Here is a 20690-nt window from a genome sequence, read left to right as displayed (position 1 = left end):
GAGCCCACTGGCCCCTACTGAAGATCTTTTAAAACACCTAACATATATATTTTGTAGTTTCATTTATTACAAAGGTTCAGGTTCTTAACGGTCTGACATTCTACTCTTTTCCTGTGTTTCTTTTGAAGTTTTGATACATCAGAAGATAAATTTGTAGTTTTAAGAACTAAAAACCATCTGAATCTAGTTTCATATCTCTGATGGTCAGCAACAACAGGTCACTGAGCCAATCAGAAGAGAGGCTCAGAGGCTCAGAGCTGATTATCAATCAATGTGTGACTCATGAAACAACAGGAACAATCAGTAGAAGATTAAAAACGGAAAAGGTCGAGAGATTGGGCACAGCAAAAAGTGACCTTGGGGTGGATGGCTAAAGAAATTGTTTGTTAATATTTGTTTAAGTGTATGCTCACTGTGTTTTATAATCATCAATATTTCCAAATAAAAAAACTGAGAAACCAAATCTTGCAAGGTTGGACGGGGTCCAGGTGGGCGTGGCTTGGGGCATGGCTGAAGGCAGTGACTGCTTTGTTGTGACATCACAAAGTTCCAGAAGTCCTGACAGCTGGCTTTAAGGCTCAATTTCTGAATACAGGCTGTGTACAGGCTCTGTGGACTGAGGCTTTGATACTTTCACAGTATTAATACAGAACCTAGACCTGCTTTATAATCAAAAATACATGGACATGTATAAATGTTTGTGTTTACAGGTCTATATAAAGATCCCTCAGTTTCCTCCCTCTGTAACTGAGGTGTCTGGTGACTGGATTTGTGGACATGGGTCTCAGTACTGACCTGGGTCTCTGCTATGGGTCTGAGGCTATTTTCAAGGCTGCAGTGTGGAGCTGCTCTCTGGGTACGGAGGCAGCTTCAGGTGTCATGTAGCTGCTGTTTATAACCAGCAGCAGTGCAGAGGGAGGGGTCAGCAGCTGAACTGAGTCAGTCTCTGCTAATAGCTGCAGTGACTGCATGTGACGACTGTGATCACTCACCTCTCCCACTGCATTGGACAGGATGTGAACTATTTTCTCATGGGGCGTGGCCACCACGCTCTGGCTGTTGATCTCAATGATGCGGTGACCCACTCTGATCCCCCCTCGCTCAGCGATGCCCCCACGCATAAGGCTACAGATCTGTTGAGGAGCAGACCAGTTCTTTTACATGACAAACACTTGAACTGTCATTTAACATAGGACAAAACCAGGTTGATACCCACAATGCCATTCTGGACACTGAAGCCCAGCTGGTAGCGGAGGTCCGGCCGTCTGATGAGAACAGTGGTGACTGGGGGACATCTGACAATGTTCAGCTTGATCCTGGACTGGTTCTTCAGACCCTGTGTAAAGGACAGCACATGGTAAGATCCTGGATCATGACTGGTTTCCCTCACAGCTGGACACAGATGTTTGTGTCTATTGTCTGAAGTTGTTGTGTCTTATTCATCTGGCTACACACTGTTCAAAACTCTGCTTCCACCCTTCAACCACGACCAAGCGATGAGGTCACATTACACCTATTTTAACTTCCTGTGTGGGTGCCAGTCAGCACCCCCCAGAGGAGATCCAGACCATACCAGTCCTCCTTTTTTCTCAGGAAGCTGTCTGAGCTGCAGCCATGATAAGAGCTGAGGGAAGGAGCTTCAATCTATTTTATTTCCTTCAGCAGACGAAACACAAGACCATCCTTTACAAAGGAAAGGGGAAAATGCCATCCCAGAATTTCTTGCTGCAGCAACCATTGTAGTTTAACTTAACAGACTTCCACAATATTAATGTAGAACCTAGACCTGCTTCATAACCAGAAACACATGGACATGTACCTTGATGATGCTCTGGCAGGTGGACAGCGGCAGGCCCACCAAACTGGTCCCATTGATTGACATGATCTGGTCTCCGATGTTCAGTCTGCCAGACCTCTCAGCCGGCCCGGCATGCATCATATTGGCGATGATGACGGTGGGCAGGATGGAGCCCCACCCACTCTCCACAATGACCACGCCCAGAATCTCACCTTTACCTTTTTCAATGAACACCTGAGATCACAGCAGCAGAGTGACATCACTGTGTGTATAACAACATCAGTGTCTGTTACAACGTCACTTTGTGTTACAACATCACTGTGTGTGTTACAACATCACAGTGTGTTACAACAACACTGTGTGTGTTACATCACTCTTACAACATCACTGTGTGTTACAACAACACTGTGTATTACAACAACACTGTGTTACAACATCACTGTGTGTGTTACATCACTGTGTGAGAGTGAGACTCACGTCCTTGCAGTTCTCAGACTTGGAGAAGTGGATCAGGTCGTCGTTGTACATGTCCTGGGTGTTGAGCAGGTCACTGTACTCCTTCTGGCTCAGGTCCTCAGGGTTGATGCCGTTGGCCCGTAAGAACTCCTGGTATGCCACACTGAAGGCCTGACCGATGGATTGAGCGATCAGCTGGGCCTGGAGGACAAAGTCCTTTTGAGACTCTACCTTGTGTGCTTTTAAACTGATGATCAAAGTGAGATCACGTCATTGAGACTCACGTCCTCGGACTCAAACACGTGGCAGATCATCTTGTACTGTCGTTTGCTGTCTTGAGTCGGGTCTGAGGCCTCCACACTCTCCTGGGAGTCGGGTCGAGGCATCCTGCGCCGCGCCATCAGAACCACAATGTTACCGATGTCAGCGATATAGGAGATGGTCCTCAGAGGGTGGTCCATCATAGTGTCCTGCTCAGAGAACCAGAATCAGAACCATGACATCATCTAAATCTGAGGAGAGAAGCTGAACGACTAAACATAAACTTTATTTAACACAGACAATATGAACAGCTCAAACAGGTTAATCCTGGAAGTGTCACTATCCCTGAACTGAGGAGTCCAGACTCCCTGGGTCTTTGTCCCTGAGAAAACCTGCATCTGTCTCAGAGACCGGACAAGAACAAGCTGGGGATCATCTGAAGCTCTAACACGATCACACTCATGTTCATTTGTGATGTGTTTTTTCTGCTAAACTGCTGTCTTTGTGTGTGTGTGTCACAGTACCTGGGAGTCAGCATTGAGCACTTTGATTCTCTGGGTGGAGATGAAGAGATCCACCTCTGTCATGGGCTGAGGTTCACCCTCAGGGGCCTACACACACACACACACACACACACACACACACACACACGCACACACACACACACACACACACACACACACACACACACACACAGTCACATGACTGATGACATCATCAGTAATATATCAGTAATATATTGTTAAATATTAATATGGTTCATGTGGGGGGGGGGGTACATACAGGGATGAGTCTCAACGATTAACACAGTCTTTGGATGTTCAATCATCCAGAATACATCATATTTTATGAGATAACTACCAAAGCTAATTATAAATAACATCTGTTTCATGTGATGTTAGTGGAGTGTTGTAGGAAGACATCCCACCACAGTCATCAGAGTTTTCATTTACATCTGCTTGTTATTGTTATTGTCTTGGTGGTTTTTTGTTTTTTGTTTTATTATTTTTTGGGGCTTTTTATGCCTTTATTATAGCTTAGTGGAGACTGACAGGAAAGGGGGTAGAGAGAGGGGAATAACATGCAGGAAGTTGGACCGGTTGGGAGTCGAACCGGTGACTGCCCTGCTAAGAGTATCTTGCGCTCAACATGGTACGCGCCCTAACCACTCGACTACCGGGCCGCCCCGTCTTGGTGGTTTTTAATTGATATGAATCATCTTGAGATCAGGGACAAAAACAGGCTTAGATTTTTTTAAAATTGATTGATTATGTTCAAAACCTCTTTGTTAAATGAGGGTTTTGCCTTTTTAACCAACTGCTGGATCAACACTGTCAGACACAGAAATGTATCTAAAATTATTTTGAAAACCAATCACAGATATTTTGACTCTTGTCAGTTTCTTTATTCTCTTCATTTTACACATTTTCAAATGAATCACATCACTTTTTAACAGTTAGATGAGTCAGTGTTTAATGTCTGCAGTTCAGGTTATTTAGATTAACTAACTTTGTATTTAACCTTCTCAATGAACAGCATTAAAATTACACATTAATGCAGCTGGTTCATATAAATGATCTTCAAAGAAACAAACCATATATTCTATTAAAAAAACAACATACAGCCTGTCTGACGATGCCAGGAAATTATTTCAATCAGATGACGACTGAACTCTCACAGATACTGTAATGTTGACAGATATGATGATTTTAAGATATGAAGAAATTATTGTGTAATACAGGCATTTACATCAAGGGAGCAGAAACACTTTAAACATCAGGCAGTAGACAACACATGGTTGTAAAGTCAAGGTAAACATTCTGCTTATCAGTGAAAATCCTTCTAATGCCAGGTGTAACATTTGGGAGGATCTAAACTGTGACTCTGTGATGCACCTGAGGTCTTTGTCCCTGGTTTTCACTGGAATTCAACATCTGGCCCATGAAGGTGAAAAAAATTCAGCTCTCAACATCTGGATGTTGTGGGTCAATAGTTCAGGCTTTAATGACCTGATGTGTGTTTGCTCCCATCACTAGCTGTTCAGAACTACCAGTTCGACCAAACCAGTTTTAATCATGGAGGAACAACAACAACAAACATCAGCTGCAACACAACAGAGCGGCTCACACACACACACACACACACACACACACACACACACACACACACACACACACACACACACAAAGAGCCAACAATGTGGAAAAACACCACAGAATCCAAAGATAAAGTTGTTTGGATTTTTCAAACTAGGACCCAGATATGATGAAATCTGGGCTGGACATGCTCTGATCACAGTGGCAGGATGTCAAAAAATCTCCAGATATGATCCGGATTCTTGCAAGAACCTAAAAAGGATTCTCCAGATTCTTGGGGTTTTGGTGCAGTGGAAGCAGAGTGAAGACAGTGAGGATGAGGAGAAGAAGAATAAGTGGTACTGCACCTTTTTCCTGTTCTGGGCTAATTTCTGGGCCGTCTGCTGACAAGGAACAAAGCAGACAGGAGAGTGATGGGTTAGAGACTGGATCACGTGGATACACTGACTGTTTGTGTGGTTGTGTGTCTGTTTATGTGTCATGAACATCTCTACACGTCGTGAACATCTCTACACACTGAACCTGGATCTTCCCTGGTCTGGCACTGAAAGTTGTTCTAGGACTAAAACCAATCTGACAGTGACTAATGAAGCTTCCAACACTGTATTTCTCATAACGACTGTTCCCAGGACGACTGTTCCCAGGACGACTGTTCCCATGACAATTGCTCACTTTGCCAAGCAGAGTCTCTGATGATGCTGTAGCTCAGACACTGACCCACAGGTCAAAGTCACAGTGCAGAACACAAACACACTTTTGGGTCTAAGCTTCATGTGTCCAACAACATAAACTACACACTGAGTTATCCAGGTTATAAATGCTAAATAATTTACGCTAAATACTAATTAATAAATAGTTTAAATCTCAAGTTCACCAGAAGAAACTGGTCTAAATAAAGACAGGTGGTCTGATCATGTCCTCCTCTTTGACCCTGGTCTGATAGTCCAGCTGCTCGCCAGATGTGTAACACTAACAGAACATCTGCATCATCCCTCCTCCACCAGCAGGTGTCTCTGTTATTTCAAGCTCCAGAACAAACTGACTCTCAGCAGGTTCTGTAGAGAACCATGACACAGTCCAGCTCCTCTGTACCCTCGGTGTGAACACAGGCAGACACACACAGTCAATATGGCTGACATTGTCACATAATCAGATGTTGGTCACATGATCAGACGTTGTCACATGTTCACTTTGTTCCAGGTAAATTAACACTGTTCTGCTCAGAATTTCTTCGACCAGGTTATTTTACTGTTTAATGATCAACGTTAAAAATAATTTGAAAGTATTTTGGTTTGTCTATAAAACTAAATCTGGATCTTAATCAAACAGGAAATGATGAAGACATGTTGTAATTTTCTGACTGTCACAGTTTGACATGTTAGACAGAGATAAAATTCAAAATGAAAAGAAACATTTTTAACATTTCAGATTCTGATCCAGATTTAGATTTAGATTTCTGGTGTCAGATTCAGATTCAGATTCAAATCCAGATTTCCATGAGCAGACAGGTTGTAGCAGAAGCTGAGGTTGACTATACCAGTTACTCTCCTCCAGTAACCAGTCAAAGTCTCTGTTCACCAGCAGTGAGCCTCCTGGTACCAGTTCAGAACCAGACTGTGTTTGTAGAAATACATGTGTGGTCTGCTAACAAAACACCAGTGTCTGAGTCTGTGTGTGTCTGTGTTTGTCTGTGTGTAGTCACCTTGATGCGGCTCACAGCCTCCTGAGCCTGCATCATGCGGATGTTCTTGGACGGGGTTTTGTCCGACAGCAGCTGGGTGGAGCCCAGGTAGTTGGCTGCGAAGATGATGCCGTCGATCAGGTCCTCGGGGTCACAGGGACCTGGGACTGGAGGAGGACAGAACGTCAGTCTCAGTCCTCCTCCTGTGGGATAAATATTTCATCTCCATGTTGTTGTGATCAGTCTGATCACCTGTGCTCCTAATCACAGGTGAGGCAAGTGTAAACCTCAGTTACTGCTGATGTCTCATAGACACTACACAGTAACACAAGCACTGACTGTCTCACAACGTTGTGCTGTTAACAGTGGTCATGATGCATTTGTTGGTCCAATCATGAACATTGTTGTGTCTCTAGTTTAACAGTCCTCAGTTTGATTATCTTATATAAAATCTGGCCCGAATGGCCTCCTCAGGCCCTTCATGCACCTCAGGCCCCTCAGGTCTCCTAAGGTTTCTCAGGTCCCCTAAGGTCTCCTTATGAGAGTGGTAAATCCCTGGTCATGGACCTGCTGTTCTCCTTCTGTCCACCAGATGACTTTTTCCCTATTCCACTTCCTCACCTGTTATCTGCTTGTAATCAGCTGTGTTTCCCCGCCCACCTACATACCTGTGTCAGCCTGACATACAGAGCCTCAGTCTCTGCCTCAGTGGACACAGAGCTGCTGTTGGTCGATTAAGATATTTACATAAGCCTTGATGTTATTTTTCCTTTTTACCTTCAGCGAGATATTCATCCTGATTTTCTCTCATCATCATCATCATCATCATCATCTTCATTTTTTTTCTTCATCTTTAGAAGTTCTTCTTACATCATTCAGCTTCTTGTCGTGCAGTGATGTTTTTTATTCTAATGGTTTACCACTTGAATATATAAATAAATAAATAATGTTCTACATATTCCACCTTAAGGACACATCCACTGTTTAAAACTCAGTGTGCAGCAAAATATATTTGTCCTTTTATTTGTGTATATTTGTCTATTGTGGTATAACCTTTCCTGTTATGCGTTACTTGTTCAGGGACTACAGATGTAAATCAGCATTTTTGTGATAACCCAGCGTGTTTACATCATGTGTTTTGTTCTGACGTTCATTAACATGCATTGTTCCTGTCAAATAAACAGATAATTCAGTAGATAGAATTTGAAAGATTCCCCTCCTGCAGAGCCTCAGCTCAGTCTCTGTCAGCAGCTGATCTCTGCTTCCTCTCAGATCACTTACCTGCTCTTCTTATTTTAACCTGGAGTTCAGCTGAATTCCTTCACCTCAGTTTGACGTCCAAGTTTTTCCAGATGATGACTGACCCTGTCTGTGTCACAGCCGCCATGTTGGTGAGCACAGTACCAGCATGCATCGTTGCTTCAGCCCCCCCCCCCCCCCACCGGTCTGAGGATGTCTGTACTTGAGGATGAAGAACTCACCTTCTACATACGTGGGGAAGGAGGCGAGGCTTCTCCTGGACTGAGAACAGAGACAGAGAGAGGACATCAAACATCAGCAAGTCGTACCAACACTGAGAATCCACTGAACAGTGAACACACCTCTTTACAGGAGGGAGAGGACTCGAAGCTGTCGTCCTGCAGCAGGTGTCTGTTGGAGGACTCTGCTCCTGGAGGAGAGGGTGAACCTGAACCAGGAGACTACAGGGACAGAACAAGATCAGTAAAATCCTCAACTCAGAACCAAGAACACTTTTAAACCATGTTACCAGATGAGAGAAGCAACTTTATCCTGCAGCATCCAGTTAAAGCAAAATCCTATTGATTGTATTTTAATTTACAGACATCTAGAACCAACTGGCAACAGATTTGAAAGATTTATCATCTATAATAATGTTGGACCAGGTCCTCATGCTCTGAGATTTTAATACTCATGTTGACAACCCCACAGGTAATGCTGCCTCTGCATTTCTTAACCTCACTGACTCATGACATGTATCAGGCTCTACACACAGGCAGACACACACACACCTTGTTTTTACTCATGGTATTGATATTGTTCTTACAGAGCTGTATGTCAGTGACCACAAATGTATTATCAGGGTTTGGCCCAAAGTATTCTAAACATGATACTGTTTTACCTGTGTTAAACACATTGAACCTGGACTCCTCCTTACCAGAAAACAGGCCTATTTCTAAACTACCTTTCTTCTCCAAAATTTTAGAGAAGACTGTTGAAAGCAACATGTCCAGAGACTGAGTGTTTGATCATTTCCAGTGTGTACTTCACTCAAACAGCTCTTCTGCAGTCTCACATGACATTTTAATGGCTGCAGATGCAGCTGATTTCAGGTTTGGTTTTACTGGATCTTAGGGCAGCTCTGACTCTGTCGACCACCATGTTTGAATCCACAGGTTGAGCCATCAGGTGGTTGTTTCAGGAACTGCACTGACAGGTCCTGCCCCCTTGACCCATGGTGTCCCTCAGGGATCGGTCTTAGGACCCATTTTATTTTCCACATACATGCTGCCACGAGGACAAATCATCAGAGCTTTTACTCTCATCTCCTACATTTATATGCTGATGACATTCAGTTGTATTTTTCATTCAAACCTTTTGAGCTGCACAAACTCTCCACTGTTTAAATCAAGAACTGCAGATTAACCTGAAGTCTTCATTATTGCTTCTGATAATGTCCAATCAGAAACCAACCTCAGTGACCTCCTCCCAGTCTGTGAAGTCTTGGTATTATCTTTGACCACTCCATGAGTTTAGATCTACACATTAGGACTAAGTCTCAGAAATATAACCAACCTTAGATTTGTGGTGTCTAAGATTTAAATGATGTTAATCCAGGTTTTTATCTTATCACCACTGGATCACTGTAACGCTTTCACTTGTCTGAACTCATCTTCTCTACAAACTGTCCAAAATGCTGCTGCCAGACTTTAACACACTCAAACAGAGGGTTACATTTACCACCTGTTTTAACTTCTTGTTGATTTCAGTACATAATACATACAATACAACACATAATACAGCACAGAGCTCCTCCACCCCCACACAACGAGTCCAGCTCTTAGGTCCTCCACCCTGGTTATTCTAAACAAACCATGAACCTGCTGAAAGCTCCCAGGTCTGGGATTAACATTGACATTATAATCTGTAAATCAGTTATTAAATGTTAATACAGATCATCAATGTTTTATGGATGAATCAAAATAAAGTGATCTGATATTTGTACAATCTGAAAACACTGATACAGATAAACCAACTGTGGACACAAGAGCATGAGACCATGGACTCATTAAAACCTATTAATTAATCTGTTAATAATCCATCCAGCTCATACATCATGCCTGTCTAATAACAGGCATGTTATTGCATGCTATTGTTTTTCATTCATCCAATAAAGTGAAGACAGCTTCATCAGCTGCTTGTTTCTGCTTCTTTTTATTTATGTGATTAAACCTCAATGATTTTTTAACTGTAAAGTTAAAATAGCTCCACCAGCTACAGTATTAAAATACTTCTTACAAGTTAATACATCTATAAAAATAATGCAGTAGTATACTATACATCGTACTAAGAACCATTGTATTATAAAAATACTTACTAATACAACTAAAACTTAATTTTGATATTTTATGTAACCTGTGCAGATTTGTATTTAAATATATATTATACAGATAATTAAATTTAATAGATAATTAAATCTGTATAAATCTAAAACACAGAAATGAAACACAAGACACCACCTCTCTGTTTCTGATGTGAACCACATCACATCATTTAAACATTCACATATCATACACCTGTAAAACACCTGTCCACACCTCATCTGGCTCCTGCTGCTCAGTCTGCTGCGTCCGCCTGGCTTCTTCCCCCTCAAGCTTCTCCACCTGATACATCCAAAAGTTTTCCATCGTGAACCTCAACCAGAGCCAAGATGGTCTCAGAGCCCAAGTGAACTGGTCTCAGAGCCCAAGTGAACTGGTCTCAGAGCCCACTTGTATACTCAAATACACCAGAAGACCAAGAGTCCACTGCTCAGATGACACTGAAGTATCAGGATTCACCATGGAAACAACAGTCTGTCTGTCTCTCTGTCTGTCTCTCTGTCCATTGTCGACAGATCGATGTAAACAGGAAGTCTGAAGTTCAGCAGGTGATATTAAATGCTCTCAGGTATGTTCTGATGTCGACAGGAAACCAGAGCCTGTCTTTCTGTTATTGGATCCTCACTGAATTATTTAACCTGTCTTACCTTCACCTTTCTCTGTCTAACCCTTACTGAATAAATCATTGGGAGGGGGGAGGGGGGAGGGGGAGTGACAAGAGGAGGGGGGGGGGGGGGGGGGGGGGGGATGTTTGCAGGAGTAGACAGGACAGTTCAGTTTAACATATTCAGAGAGGAGTGATCTCATCACTCACACCGTGTTTGACAGACTTAGAACAGCAAACCTGGTTCAGACACACACACACACACGTCTCTGATAAACAGAAATGTAAAAACAACAGTTTGTGGTTTTAGCAGTTTTGTTCTATAGCTGTGTATCACTGCTTCTCTTTATGCTAAGCTAAGCTAGGCTAAACTAAGCTAAGCTAAGGTAAGCTAAGTACATCCTGACTCCTGCTCTGAACACACACATTTCATCTCACTCCTTTCAGAGAAGAGGGTAGCAACATCTCCACAAGTGACAAACACTGGTGTGTGTGTGTGTGTGTGGTTTCCTGTTACAGCCTCCTCCTCTCTGTGAGTTTACAGATGCTGAGCTCCACACCGTATGTGTATTTTACCTTTGTGAATACAGTGTTAGCACTAGCATGGTTAATGGCCAAGAGGAGAAGAAGAGAAAAATGAAGCCAATTTTACAGCAAAAATAAACATGTTTACAGCCTGGTACAATAACGGTTTTGGTCTCTATAGCTGATTTCCTCCTTTTATAGAACTCACCTGTTTACATTTTATTAAGGACTAAAGTTATGGAGAATTGAGGGTGTGGCCTCTTTGAGTGATAGTTAGCTAGCCACTCAGTGTATAGCTGCTTGCTGTCTGCTGTTGTGAGCTCAGCTGATGCAGTCAGTTGACCTTTGTGTGTTTGTGGTGTTGGTTCTTCAGATAATTTGATTTGTTGTTGACTGACTAACAGAACATGAGGACATCTTAGCATTTTAGTGCTAAGTGAAATTCTAGAATTATTTTTTGTTAGCACTAATTGACAGATATCAGTATCTGTGCTCACCATACCTGCCTTTTTAGCTCAGCTAGCTAGCTAATTAACCAGCAAGTGAATTACCCTTAGGTTAGCCTTCGAACAAGATGTCCAGATGCTCAGCTATGCAAACAATGCTAACGATAGCATAGTTATTAAACCATCATGCACATAAATCTCAGCTCATTTTTGGATTAGCTTGGAGTTAGGGGCGGAGTCAGGCACTACCAAGATGGCAATGGTGGAGCAGCTCACTCTGAGCTTCAGACACCTGGAATGTCACAGCGGCTCCACCCATCTTTATTTACAGTCTATGATTACGGCACACTGTGTGTGCACTCTATATGAAGTGCTGTATACCCAAAACATGTACTGCACTAAATAACAAACTACATTCATTAATGTCACAATATTCTTTAAGTTTCTCAGTTTTGGAAAACAGCAGCTTTAAAGTGGTGAAGTCCTGATGAACACACTGGACTCTCTGTCATCACTCATGTTGTAGCCAACTAGATAATACAGGTGTGTAGTATTTTTATATTCTGTCAATCGACTTTTTGATCATGCACTGCATGAACAAACTCAGATAGCAAAATAAATCCGGCCCATGCTTGGGCCACATGTTTGTGTTTTCTTCTGGCCCAGTATGTGCACAGTTCCATGGCCTGAGTCTGGCTCATATGCAGCATGATTGTCAGATGCCACCCCCACATCTGGACCAATTCTGGCACACACACAGAAAATCCAGCTGTCAGCCAATACCACAGGATAACAACCAGAAGCTGCCCAGATGTGGAAGTAAATGGGCCAGACCTGGGCCGAGGAGCCAGGCATATGTTGGGCCAGAAATTACATTTTGCTATTTGGGAAGGCACATACCACTACTACACCAGGTCAGACCCTGAGGTCTGGCTCACAGTCCAGTTTATCCTAAAGGTGTTGGATGGGGTTGAGGTCAGGACTCTGTGCAGTGCCCAATGTTGGAAGCACAGAAAATTGTCTAAAATATGACTGATTTCCCTCCACTGGAACTACAGTAAGGGGTCTAGTCTAAACCAGGGCAGCAGAGAGCAAACACTCTCAAAGGTGTCAAACCACTGTGAGTCCACGAGAGGTCAGGCAGAGAAGAAAGACCTGACCCTCAGCAAAGAAAACCAGGATATTCATACGCAACAGCAGCTGTTAACATATTAGTTCTTTTGGCAGGTTGATCAATTATGTTCAGAGTTGCTGTACTTACGTCGCCCCCCAGTGATGGCTGGAGGTCACATTCGGCAGTGGGGCTCAGATCCTGCCTCATTACCCAAATGGGCTCCTTGGGCTCATCAGGTGTGTAGGGAGATCTCACTGTCCTGGTCTTCACCTCCTCTATGGCCTCCTTGATGTCCTTGATGGCCAGAGATATGGCGTCCCTCTTCTCCTGGCTGTTCCTCACTGCTACAGGCTCCTCTGGACTTGCAGCCTGTTTTCTGGCTGGTTTCCCTTGCTTGGCACCTTTGTGGTGTTTAACGGAGTCGGTCTGGGACTTTTCTTCTTCCTGTGGTAGCTCATTTTCTTCATCTATGGTGTCTTCTGCAGTATGATGAAGACTTTGAGAGCTCAGGCTTTCTTTGACCTCAGCCACAATGCTGTCGATGTCCTCCTCCTGCTCACAGCTGTCGGCGCGAGGGTATGGGGCAAACTCAGCCTCCTTCTCTGGGCTGTCTGACTCGCCGTCTGACCGTTCGTCATAGTGGCGCAGGCGGGAGCCCACCGCCTCCTGCTGATGGTAGTTCCCACCTCCCACTTGGCCCTCCAACAGCCGAAACCCGTCCCTCTTCTCCTGGAGAGACTCCGGGTCCTCAGCCCCGTCTGTGGCGGATGAGACTGTCATGGGAGCATCACAGATTTCTTCGTAAACATGCTCAGGCAGTGAGTAAATGTCATATGGCTCAGAATAGGCTTCATCCGCAAGTCCAGGATCTAAACTCTCCGAGCTCTGACCAACCAAGACATTGGCCCCTCCCCCGCAGTGACTGAAGGGCTGGGTGTAGACGTAGTTGGAGTAGCCAGCGCTCAGTATCCTCTCTACTTCATTGTGTCTCTGAATATCAGGCAGGGGTTGGGGCTGAGGAGAATAGTTAGGATGCGGATGGAGATGTTGCTGCTCAGCCTCAGCACTCTCAGTGTACCCCTCCGCCTCGGGCCGTAGCTGGACTCCATAGTTCCCTGCCTCATCCTCTGTGTCTGGCAGCCCCTCAGGCTCCAGGGACATCATAACCAGGCTGTCATCCCCCTCAGCCCGGTCAGTGTGGGTGTGGAAACCACTCTCTGTGCTCGCTGAGCGGGCCAGCACCGAGTCGTCCCTCTCCCGTTCATCCTCCTGGGTCCTCTCTGCGTGGTGCTGCTTCTCCTCTTGCTGTGCTAAGATCTGTGCCCGCTCTGCCTCCCTCTGCTGCCTCTGTCTGTGCCTCTGCTGCTGGGCTCTGATACGGGCCTCGCTGTCCCCCTGTCTGCGGTAACGTGTAACTGCGGGTCGAGGAATGGGCTGGGGCAGCTGGGGCTGTGCAGACTGAGCTCCATATCGCAGCTCCATGTCTTGCTCCTCCTGTGGCCGACGCTGTTGTGGCACCCTGGCTCTGCCACTCTGGCTCTGTCTGTACTGGTTTTCCTGGTTGCTGTGTTTACGGGACCGGCTGTTGTGGTTGTTGTGACGATGGTGAGGAGGGGCATCAGTTTCCTCCATCGCCTCTTGGCCGAGCTCCATCTCCTGGGGATTCATGGCTGTCTGGCTCAGGTTGGTTCAGTGGTGTCAGAGAAAGGTTTTAGTCCATCATCAGCAGGCACCTCCGTAAGGTTAAAAGCCAAAGGCTGTGAGGAGTAGACTGAAAGTGAGGACAGAGAGGGAGAATATGAGAGAAGTTCACTGGTCACCAGAACCTGACAGTTATTTGTGCACTCTTGTGAAACAGGTGGTGCTGGAAGTTTAGTGACACTCACAGAGATAAACAGGTGAGTTTACGCTCTGAAGAACATGCAGGTACTACTGAGCCACAACAGCAGTCAAAGCCCAGTTGTTAACCACTAACACAGTTTGTTCAAGAGACGTGTTGTATTATTGACTTGTGCAGATTCGAGCCTCTTTTGAGTTTTGTAGAGCAGTTTGTGCTCATAGCAGAGTTAAAGTGGGCAGATACAGGGCTAAGATAGCTTACTGTGGTTTGGACTCAGTCTCTGCTCCCTTAAAGAGATGGTTCAGGTTATTGGATGTGGGGTTGTGTGATGTTTGTATGGTGGTCTTTCCCCCTGCTCTCTCTCTCTCATCCCAACCAGTTATGGCAGATTGCCACCCACCCTGAGTCCGGTTCTACTTGAGGTTTCTGCTTCTTATAAGGAAGTTTATCCTTTGCTACTATTGCCAAGTGCTGCTGATAGAGTACACTCCAGCTGCTCATGGTGGGAATTGTTGGGTCTGTAATCAGTGTCTTCTGTTGTGATTTAGCGCTATATAAATAAGATTGACTTGAGGTTCTTATCTGTTGTCATTGTGTTACCTGCAGTAGATTCAGTCTGTAGAAGTAGCAGGAGCTAAGTTATGAGCTGCTGTGGACAGGATCAGCTGTTAAAAGGAATCTTAGCTTCACTATATTGTTGTGAATGTTTTCACCTCTATCTGCTGTCAAACAGATGATCTGTGGAGTAATACAGTGCACACTGTAGGTGTGCATGTGCATTGTTCAGCAGTTGAGAAAGTGTAGCTCCAAAGTAAAGGTCTGTGTAACGGCAGATAAAGTGCTGAAAATATTCACAATAAAGTGAACACTTCAACTGATATTTTTCCTGTGGGTATTTTTAAAGAGGCTAAAACAGGTTCTGACCCTGCCCACAGCAGCTCATCACTCAGCTCCTGCTGCTGAACTGGATCTACTGCAGGTAACACACTGACTGTAGATCAGTATTTCCATCATTCTTCATGGTAACAGGTGTGAATGCTTTCCAGACCAGAGAGACTGTGTGACTGTGTTGTCCTCATTGTTAAACCAGGCTGTGATGGACAGTGTGTGTGTGTACTGATCAGGTATAACACATAACACGTGGACAGACAGACGGTCTGATAGACAACACCCCGCCTCTTAAAGGTCAGTACCATCAAGTTCACTGCTGAATTAATTTTACACTGACATTTCATTGTTTTAAAATGCTGCTGTTATCAGAGCTGATGTCTCCAAGAGGATCAATCCCAACCACACATATCAAAGGATTATCAGTTTTTTATGTTTTTATAGTTACAGTTTGTCTGTAGATATGGATAAAGTCCAGCAGGTTAAAACACTGTACGTGGAGGTCACAGTGAAGGTGAGTGCACCTGAAATGTCTCTAATGACCCCTCATTGCACAGGGAAACTGTGTGTGCACAGCTACAGTGAGCACAGCAGGAAGTGAGTCTGTACACAACATACAGTTTGTGTATCACTGTAAAAAAACTCTGATGAACCTGTTTACAGATCTCACATATTAACCTGCTTAGTCCAGTGTTAACAGGAAAATGAAACACAACACAATCATCCTTTAACTGAAATTCAACTGTAATATTAAAGAGTGACTCTGACCTTTATAAGACCTTTAACTGAGCTGCAGAGAACATTATTATTATACTTATGGTAGGTTGACTGACACAGCTACAGGTCTGGGAGCTCTGCTGTGTGTAACCCTTGATCTGGGGGTTACACACACACACACACACACACACACACACACACAGTTTGTTTATCCTTAAAATATAAGAAGCAACATGTGGAAGTACAGATGTGTCTTATCCTGGGTGGACACAGACGACTGAGGTGACATTTCTGTTGTCTGAGGCAGTGACTGACATTTTTAATAATGTATTAAACTAGGAGGTGAACAGGTGGTGTGGGGGCACAGAGACCAGAAGTTAGATTCATGGTGGTGGTTCCTTTGGCTTGAACTGCAGCATATGTGACATCTGTGCTGATGTCATCACAGTCACATGACTGCTCATCACTCAACATTGAGCCAATGACATGTAGCGTAGTGAGCTGCCATCACTGCTGTCAGAGGAAACATCAGCACATCCGCTGAAGCTCCATTCACTGAACTCGTAGTTCATTACAGACTCTGGAGCTGATTCAATTCTCAGCTCAATGATCCCCAAACAGGATTTCCTTTCTCTCTCTGTGTTCTCATTCACCACAGTGAGACCACTGAATCACTCTGTTCATTACTCCTCCCTGGGACAGAGGAAGGAAGAAAACACTGAAGAAGACTGGAGACAAGAGACTTGTCTTCACAGACTGTGTCCCCACAAGAGCAGCAGTAACAGAAATGAGGACATTTGTGCAGAGCCAGTATAAAGATTCTGCTGGCGCAGGGTAAAATCTCTGTCATTCTGCTGCTCATTACACTGGCAGAGAGGCTAGGACACTCAGTTACAGTGTGAGAAAAGTCAGTTTATATTTAGGCCAAATGTGACTCCTCATGGGATACACAGCACAGACAGAGCTAGCCAGTCTTCAAAATAAAAGCACACCAATAGTCTAAAAGCCTGTGTAGCAGCCCCTTGTGGTCACAACATTCTTCAAATTCCACACAGTGAATGAGCTGAACAGAGCATACCAGTGTTGTCACTGTCAGATACAGACCAAAACGATAGACACCCTTCTACTCACTGTTAATGTTAATTCACACTAAATACAGCATCAGGAGCTGAAACACAGGTGGTTGTTTAAATGTAATAACCATTAATTAAGCTTGAAAAAGGTTAAAATTACAGTAAGCTACAGCAAGTTTCTAACTTTTTATTCGCAATATAAAATGTCATATATAATCTAATGTTAGCAAACACTGGTGCTCAGTCATGAGCAGTGAGACAATGGTAGTTGTTGTAGAGATCCATGTTGACATCAATACAGAGTTACTGGGATGTTACCAGGTGACACTAGACGGAAACCAGTTGACACTAGACTGAAACTAGGGCTAGACTGAAACGACTATTTTAATAGTCCACTAGTCACTGACTATTGAAACGAATAGTCGACTAATTGGATAATTATTAATTTATTCTTAAATTTAGCATGAAGTTGCTTTGATTATGTGGCAAATGATAATAAACACAAGAAAGATGGGTACTTCAATGAAAAATGCTCTTTTATTCAACTTTGCTGCTGATTCATACAAAAAGTAAATAAAAAGTCCTATCTAAATTACTAATTAATAAATTAATTATTAAATTAAATAAATTAATTATTACCGAGGCGAGTCAGACTCCGTTTCCTTCAACTGGTCTGCTTTGCAAACCTTGCAAGTCATCTTTTTATCCGCCGTATCCAGGCTACAATGCTCCCAAACTTGAGAAGGTTTGGTACGCGTAGCTGATGTGTTGGACGCCGCCATTTCTGTGTACGTTACCGCGACTCTCGGCAGAGATAGTAATTAAGTGGATGCCTCACTCTGTTGGAAAAAAACACGTCTGGCGACAATAGTTTTTCTATTATCGATTTTTGTCGACAACGTCGACGAATCGTTGCAGCCCTAACTGAAATCAGCGAATACTAGACTGAAACCAGCTGACATGTGGTTTATAGTGATGTGTTTTGGTTCTCTTGAATTTTTCTGTGTAAACCAAGAGGAACAAGTTCAAAAACTCATCAAAAGAATCAGACCAGAGCAAACGAAACGACCTAAATCTTTCTGTATGTTTCCAATAAAATAAACCTTTTTTAAAACCTACCTCTACACATCAGTCAGACCACAGTGTCACTGCTCAGACACTGAACACACACATTTCTGCACTGATTGAGTCTGTTCATAATTATTTGTATCTTCATTTATAATGTCCCTGTTTAATAATCCTGAACAGCCCAAATGTTTTACATGAAAAAGGGAATGACATTCAAATATGTCTCATCACAGTGTAGTTTCTCGCCATTATTACTGAGAGACATCGGACTGTAGAGGTGAACACACACACTAACACAGGTAAACTCTCAGGGACATGACAGGAAACAGAAGCACGTGAATAAAGACAGACAGAAAGGAGGGATCAGGTGTGGAGGTGGGTGGGGAAATTAACAGGGCAACAGGTGAGTGAGTGGAACAGGGACATCCTGTGGGCAGAAGGGGAATGAAAGGTCTGAAGAGGCAGGAAACAGGGACTGAGGAGAACGTTGGGGTAGATCATGACTCCGATACCTGAGGAACATCTCTACTGAATCAATTAACAAAACAACCATGAACACATGGTTGTTTTGTTAACACAGAGCATTTTATGATTACTATGATCAATCACAACTCTAATCTAATGTGGCTCAAATCCAAACTAGCCGATGATCTCAAAAGCTACCAGACACTCTTATCCTCCTTCTCAACCAGCGTTTCTGCTGCAAAGACTGCTTTTTACAATGACAAAGTCAACAGTGTCACTGACATCCGGAAACTTTTCTCCACCTTCAAATCACTACTCAACCCTCCGCCTCCTCCTCCTCCTACCTGCCTTACTGCCAATACATTTGCATCATTCTTTACAGGCAAAGTGGCAGCAATCAGCAGCCAATTCTCAGTCCAGCCTGCTCTCCACCCAACTCCTAGCACTGTAACATGTAGCAGTCCTACTACATGTCTCTCTCAGCTGGGTGGCACTGAATCAGCTTCTGCACTTTCGCAACCAAGCACAGTTGCTAGCACCTCCTTTTCTGGCTTTACACCCCTCTCTGAGAGTATGGTATCCAAACTGTTGACATGTAGCCATCCTACTACATGCTCGTTGGACCCTATACCAACAAACCTCCTCCAAACCATTAGCCCAACCATCACGCCAGCTATCACACGTGATAAATGAATCACTGACCTCCGGCACTTTTCCCACTGCATTCAAAGCAGCTCGGGTAACACCTCTACTCAAGAAACCCTCTCTCAACCCTGCTGAGGTAGAGAATTATCGCCCTGTCTTGCTTCTTCCATTTCTATCAAAAACTATTGAACGGGCAGCGGCTAAACAACTCTCAGAATTCCTCCTACGGAACAATCTTCTTGATCCAAATCAATCTGGTTTCAAGAGCAGTCATTCAACTGAAACTGCCCTGTTGTCTGTGACGGAAGCCTTAAAAGAAGCAAGAGCAGCTGCAAAGTCCTCTGTCCTCATTCTACTTGACTTATCAGCTGCCTTTGACGCAGTTAACCATCGCATCCTCCTCTCTACTCTCTCTAACATGGGCATCTCTGGCTTGGCTCTTTCCTGGTTTGAATTCTACCTGACAGGGCGCTCATTCAGCATATCCTGGCTTGGACAGTCGTCCACCTCGCATCACCTCACCACAGGGGTCCCCCAGGGCTCAGTGCTGGGGCCCCTACTATTTGCTATCTACACCACCTCCCTGGGTCCGATCATTCGCTCACATGGTTTTTCCTATCACTGCTACGCAGATGACACTCAGCTGTATCTGTCATTTCCTCCAGATGACCCCTCGATCTCTGCACGGGTCTCTGATTGCCTCTCAGACATCGCCACATGGATGAAGGCACATCGCCTCCAGCTGAATCTTTCAAAAACTGAACTGCTGGTTCTCCCAGCTAAACCTACAAGACACCATGACATCAACATCAAAACTGATTCCCTATGGCTCGCCCCCACCAAGGTGGTGAGAAACTTAGGGGTTATGATTGATGACCAACTAACCTTTTCCAATCATGTCGCCTCAGTTGCCCGGTCATGCCGCTATGCACTTTACAACATCAGAAAAATCAGACCTTACCTAACTCAACATACTACTCAACTCCTGACACAAGCTGTGGTCATCTCAAAACTAGACTACTGTAATGCCCTCCTGACGGGTCTCCCAACCCACACAGTGCAACCACTTCGGATGGTCCAGAACGCGGCGGCGCGCCTGGTCTACAACCAACCCAAAAGGTCACATGTCACCCCGCTGCTCATCGAGCTCCACTGGCTACCTGTTGCAGCCTGCATTAAGTTCAAATCTCTAATGCTTGCCTACAAAGTTGTCTCTGGTACTGCACCTACCTACTTGAACGCCCTGGTACAGGCATATGCTTCCTCACGACCGTTGCGCTCCTCTAACGAACGACGCCTGGCTCTGCCACCCATTCGTTCAAGGCAATCCAAACTCTTCTCTCACGTTGTCCCCCGTTGGTGGAACGCACTACCACTTCCTACCAGAGCAGGG

The 20690-nt window shown here is 44.2% G+C and overlaps 1 protein-coding gene across 3 annotated transcripts in view; it reads right to left on the bottom strand.

The window, feature by feature from the left end:
- Positions 1-20690, bottom strand: part of apba1a (amyloid beta (A4) precursor protein-binding, family A, member 1a) — a 41535-nt gene that overhangs the window by 3408 nt on the left and 17437 nt on the right. For 2 of the 3 annotated variants that reach the window (XM_071481739.1, XM_071481740.1), the window contains 11 exons: positions 12749-14372; positions 7894-7992; positions 7774-7813; positions 6314-6459; positions 4959-4994; positions 3040-3126; positions 2539-2724; positions 2276-2455; positions 1820-2032; positions 1217-1336; positions 993-1133 (listed from right to left, as the gene is read on the bottom strand). In XM_071481739.1, coding sequence (XP_071337840.1) covers positions 993-1133; positions 1217-1336; positions 1820-2032; positions 2276-2455; positions 2539-2724; positions 3040-3126; positions 4959-4994; positions 6314-6459; positions 7774-7813; positions 7894-7992; positions 12749-14269 — 2769 coding nt within the window. In that variant the 5' untranslated portion in view covers positions 14270-14372. The remainder of the gene's footprint in view (positions 1-992; positions 1134-1216; positions 1337-1819; positions 2033-2275; positions 2456-2538; positions 2725-3039; positions 3127-4958; positions 4995-6313; positions 6460-7773; positions 7814-7893; positions 7993-12748; positions 14373-20690) is intronic. The other variant, XM_071481742.1, reaches the window with a different exon arrangement.

This window comes from Trachinotus anak, unplaced genomic scaffold, assembly GCF_046630095.1.
Source record: "Trachinotus anak isolate AG129_WGS33_773 ecotype Australia unplaced genomic scaffold, CSIRO_AGI_Tana_v1 ptg000008l, whole genome shotgun sequence".
Lineage (NCBI taxonomy): Eukaryota > Metazoa > Chordata > Actinopteri > Carangiformes > Carangidae > Trachinotus > Trachinotus anak.
Note: the sequence above shows the minus strand (reverse complement) of the source record. Positions and strands in the feature narration are given on the sequence as shown.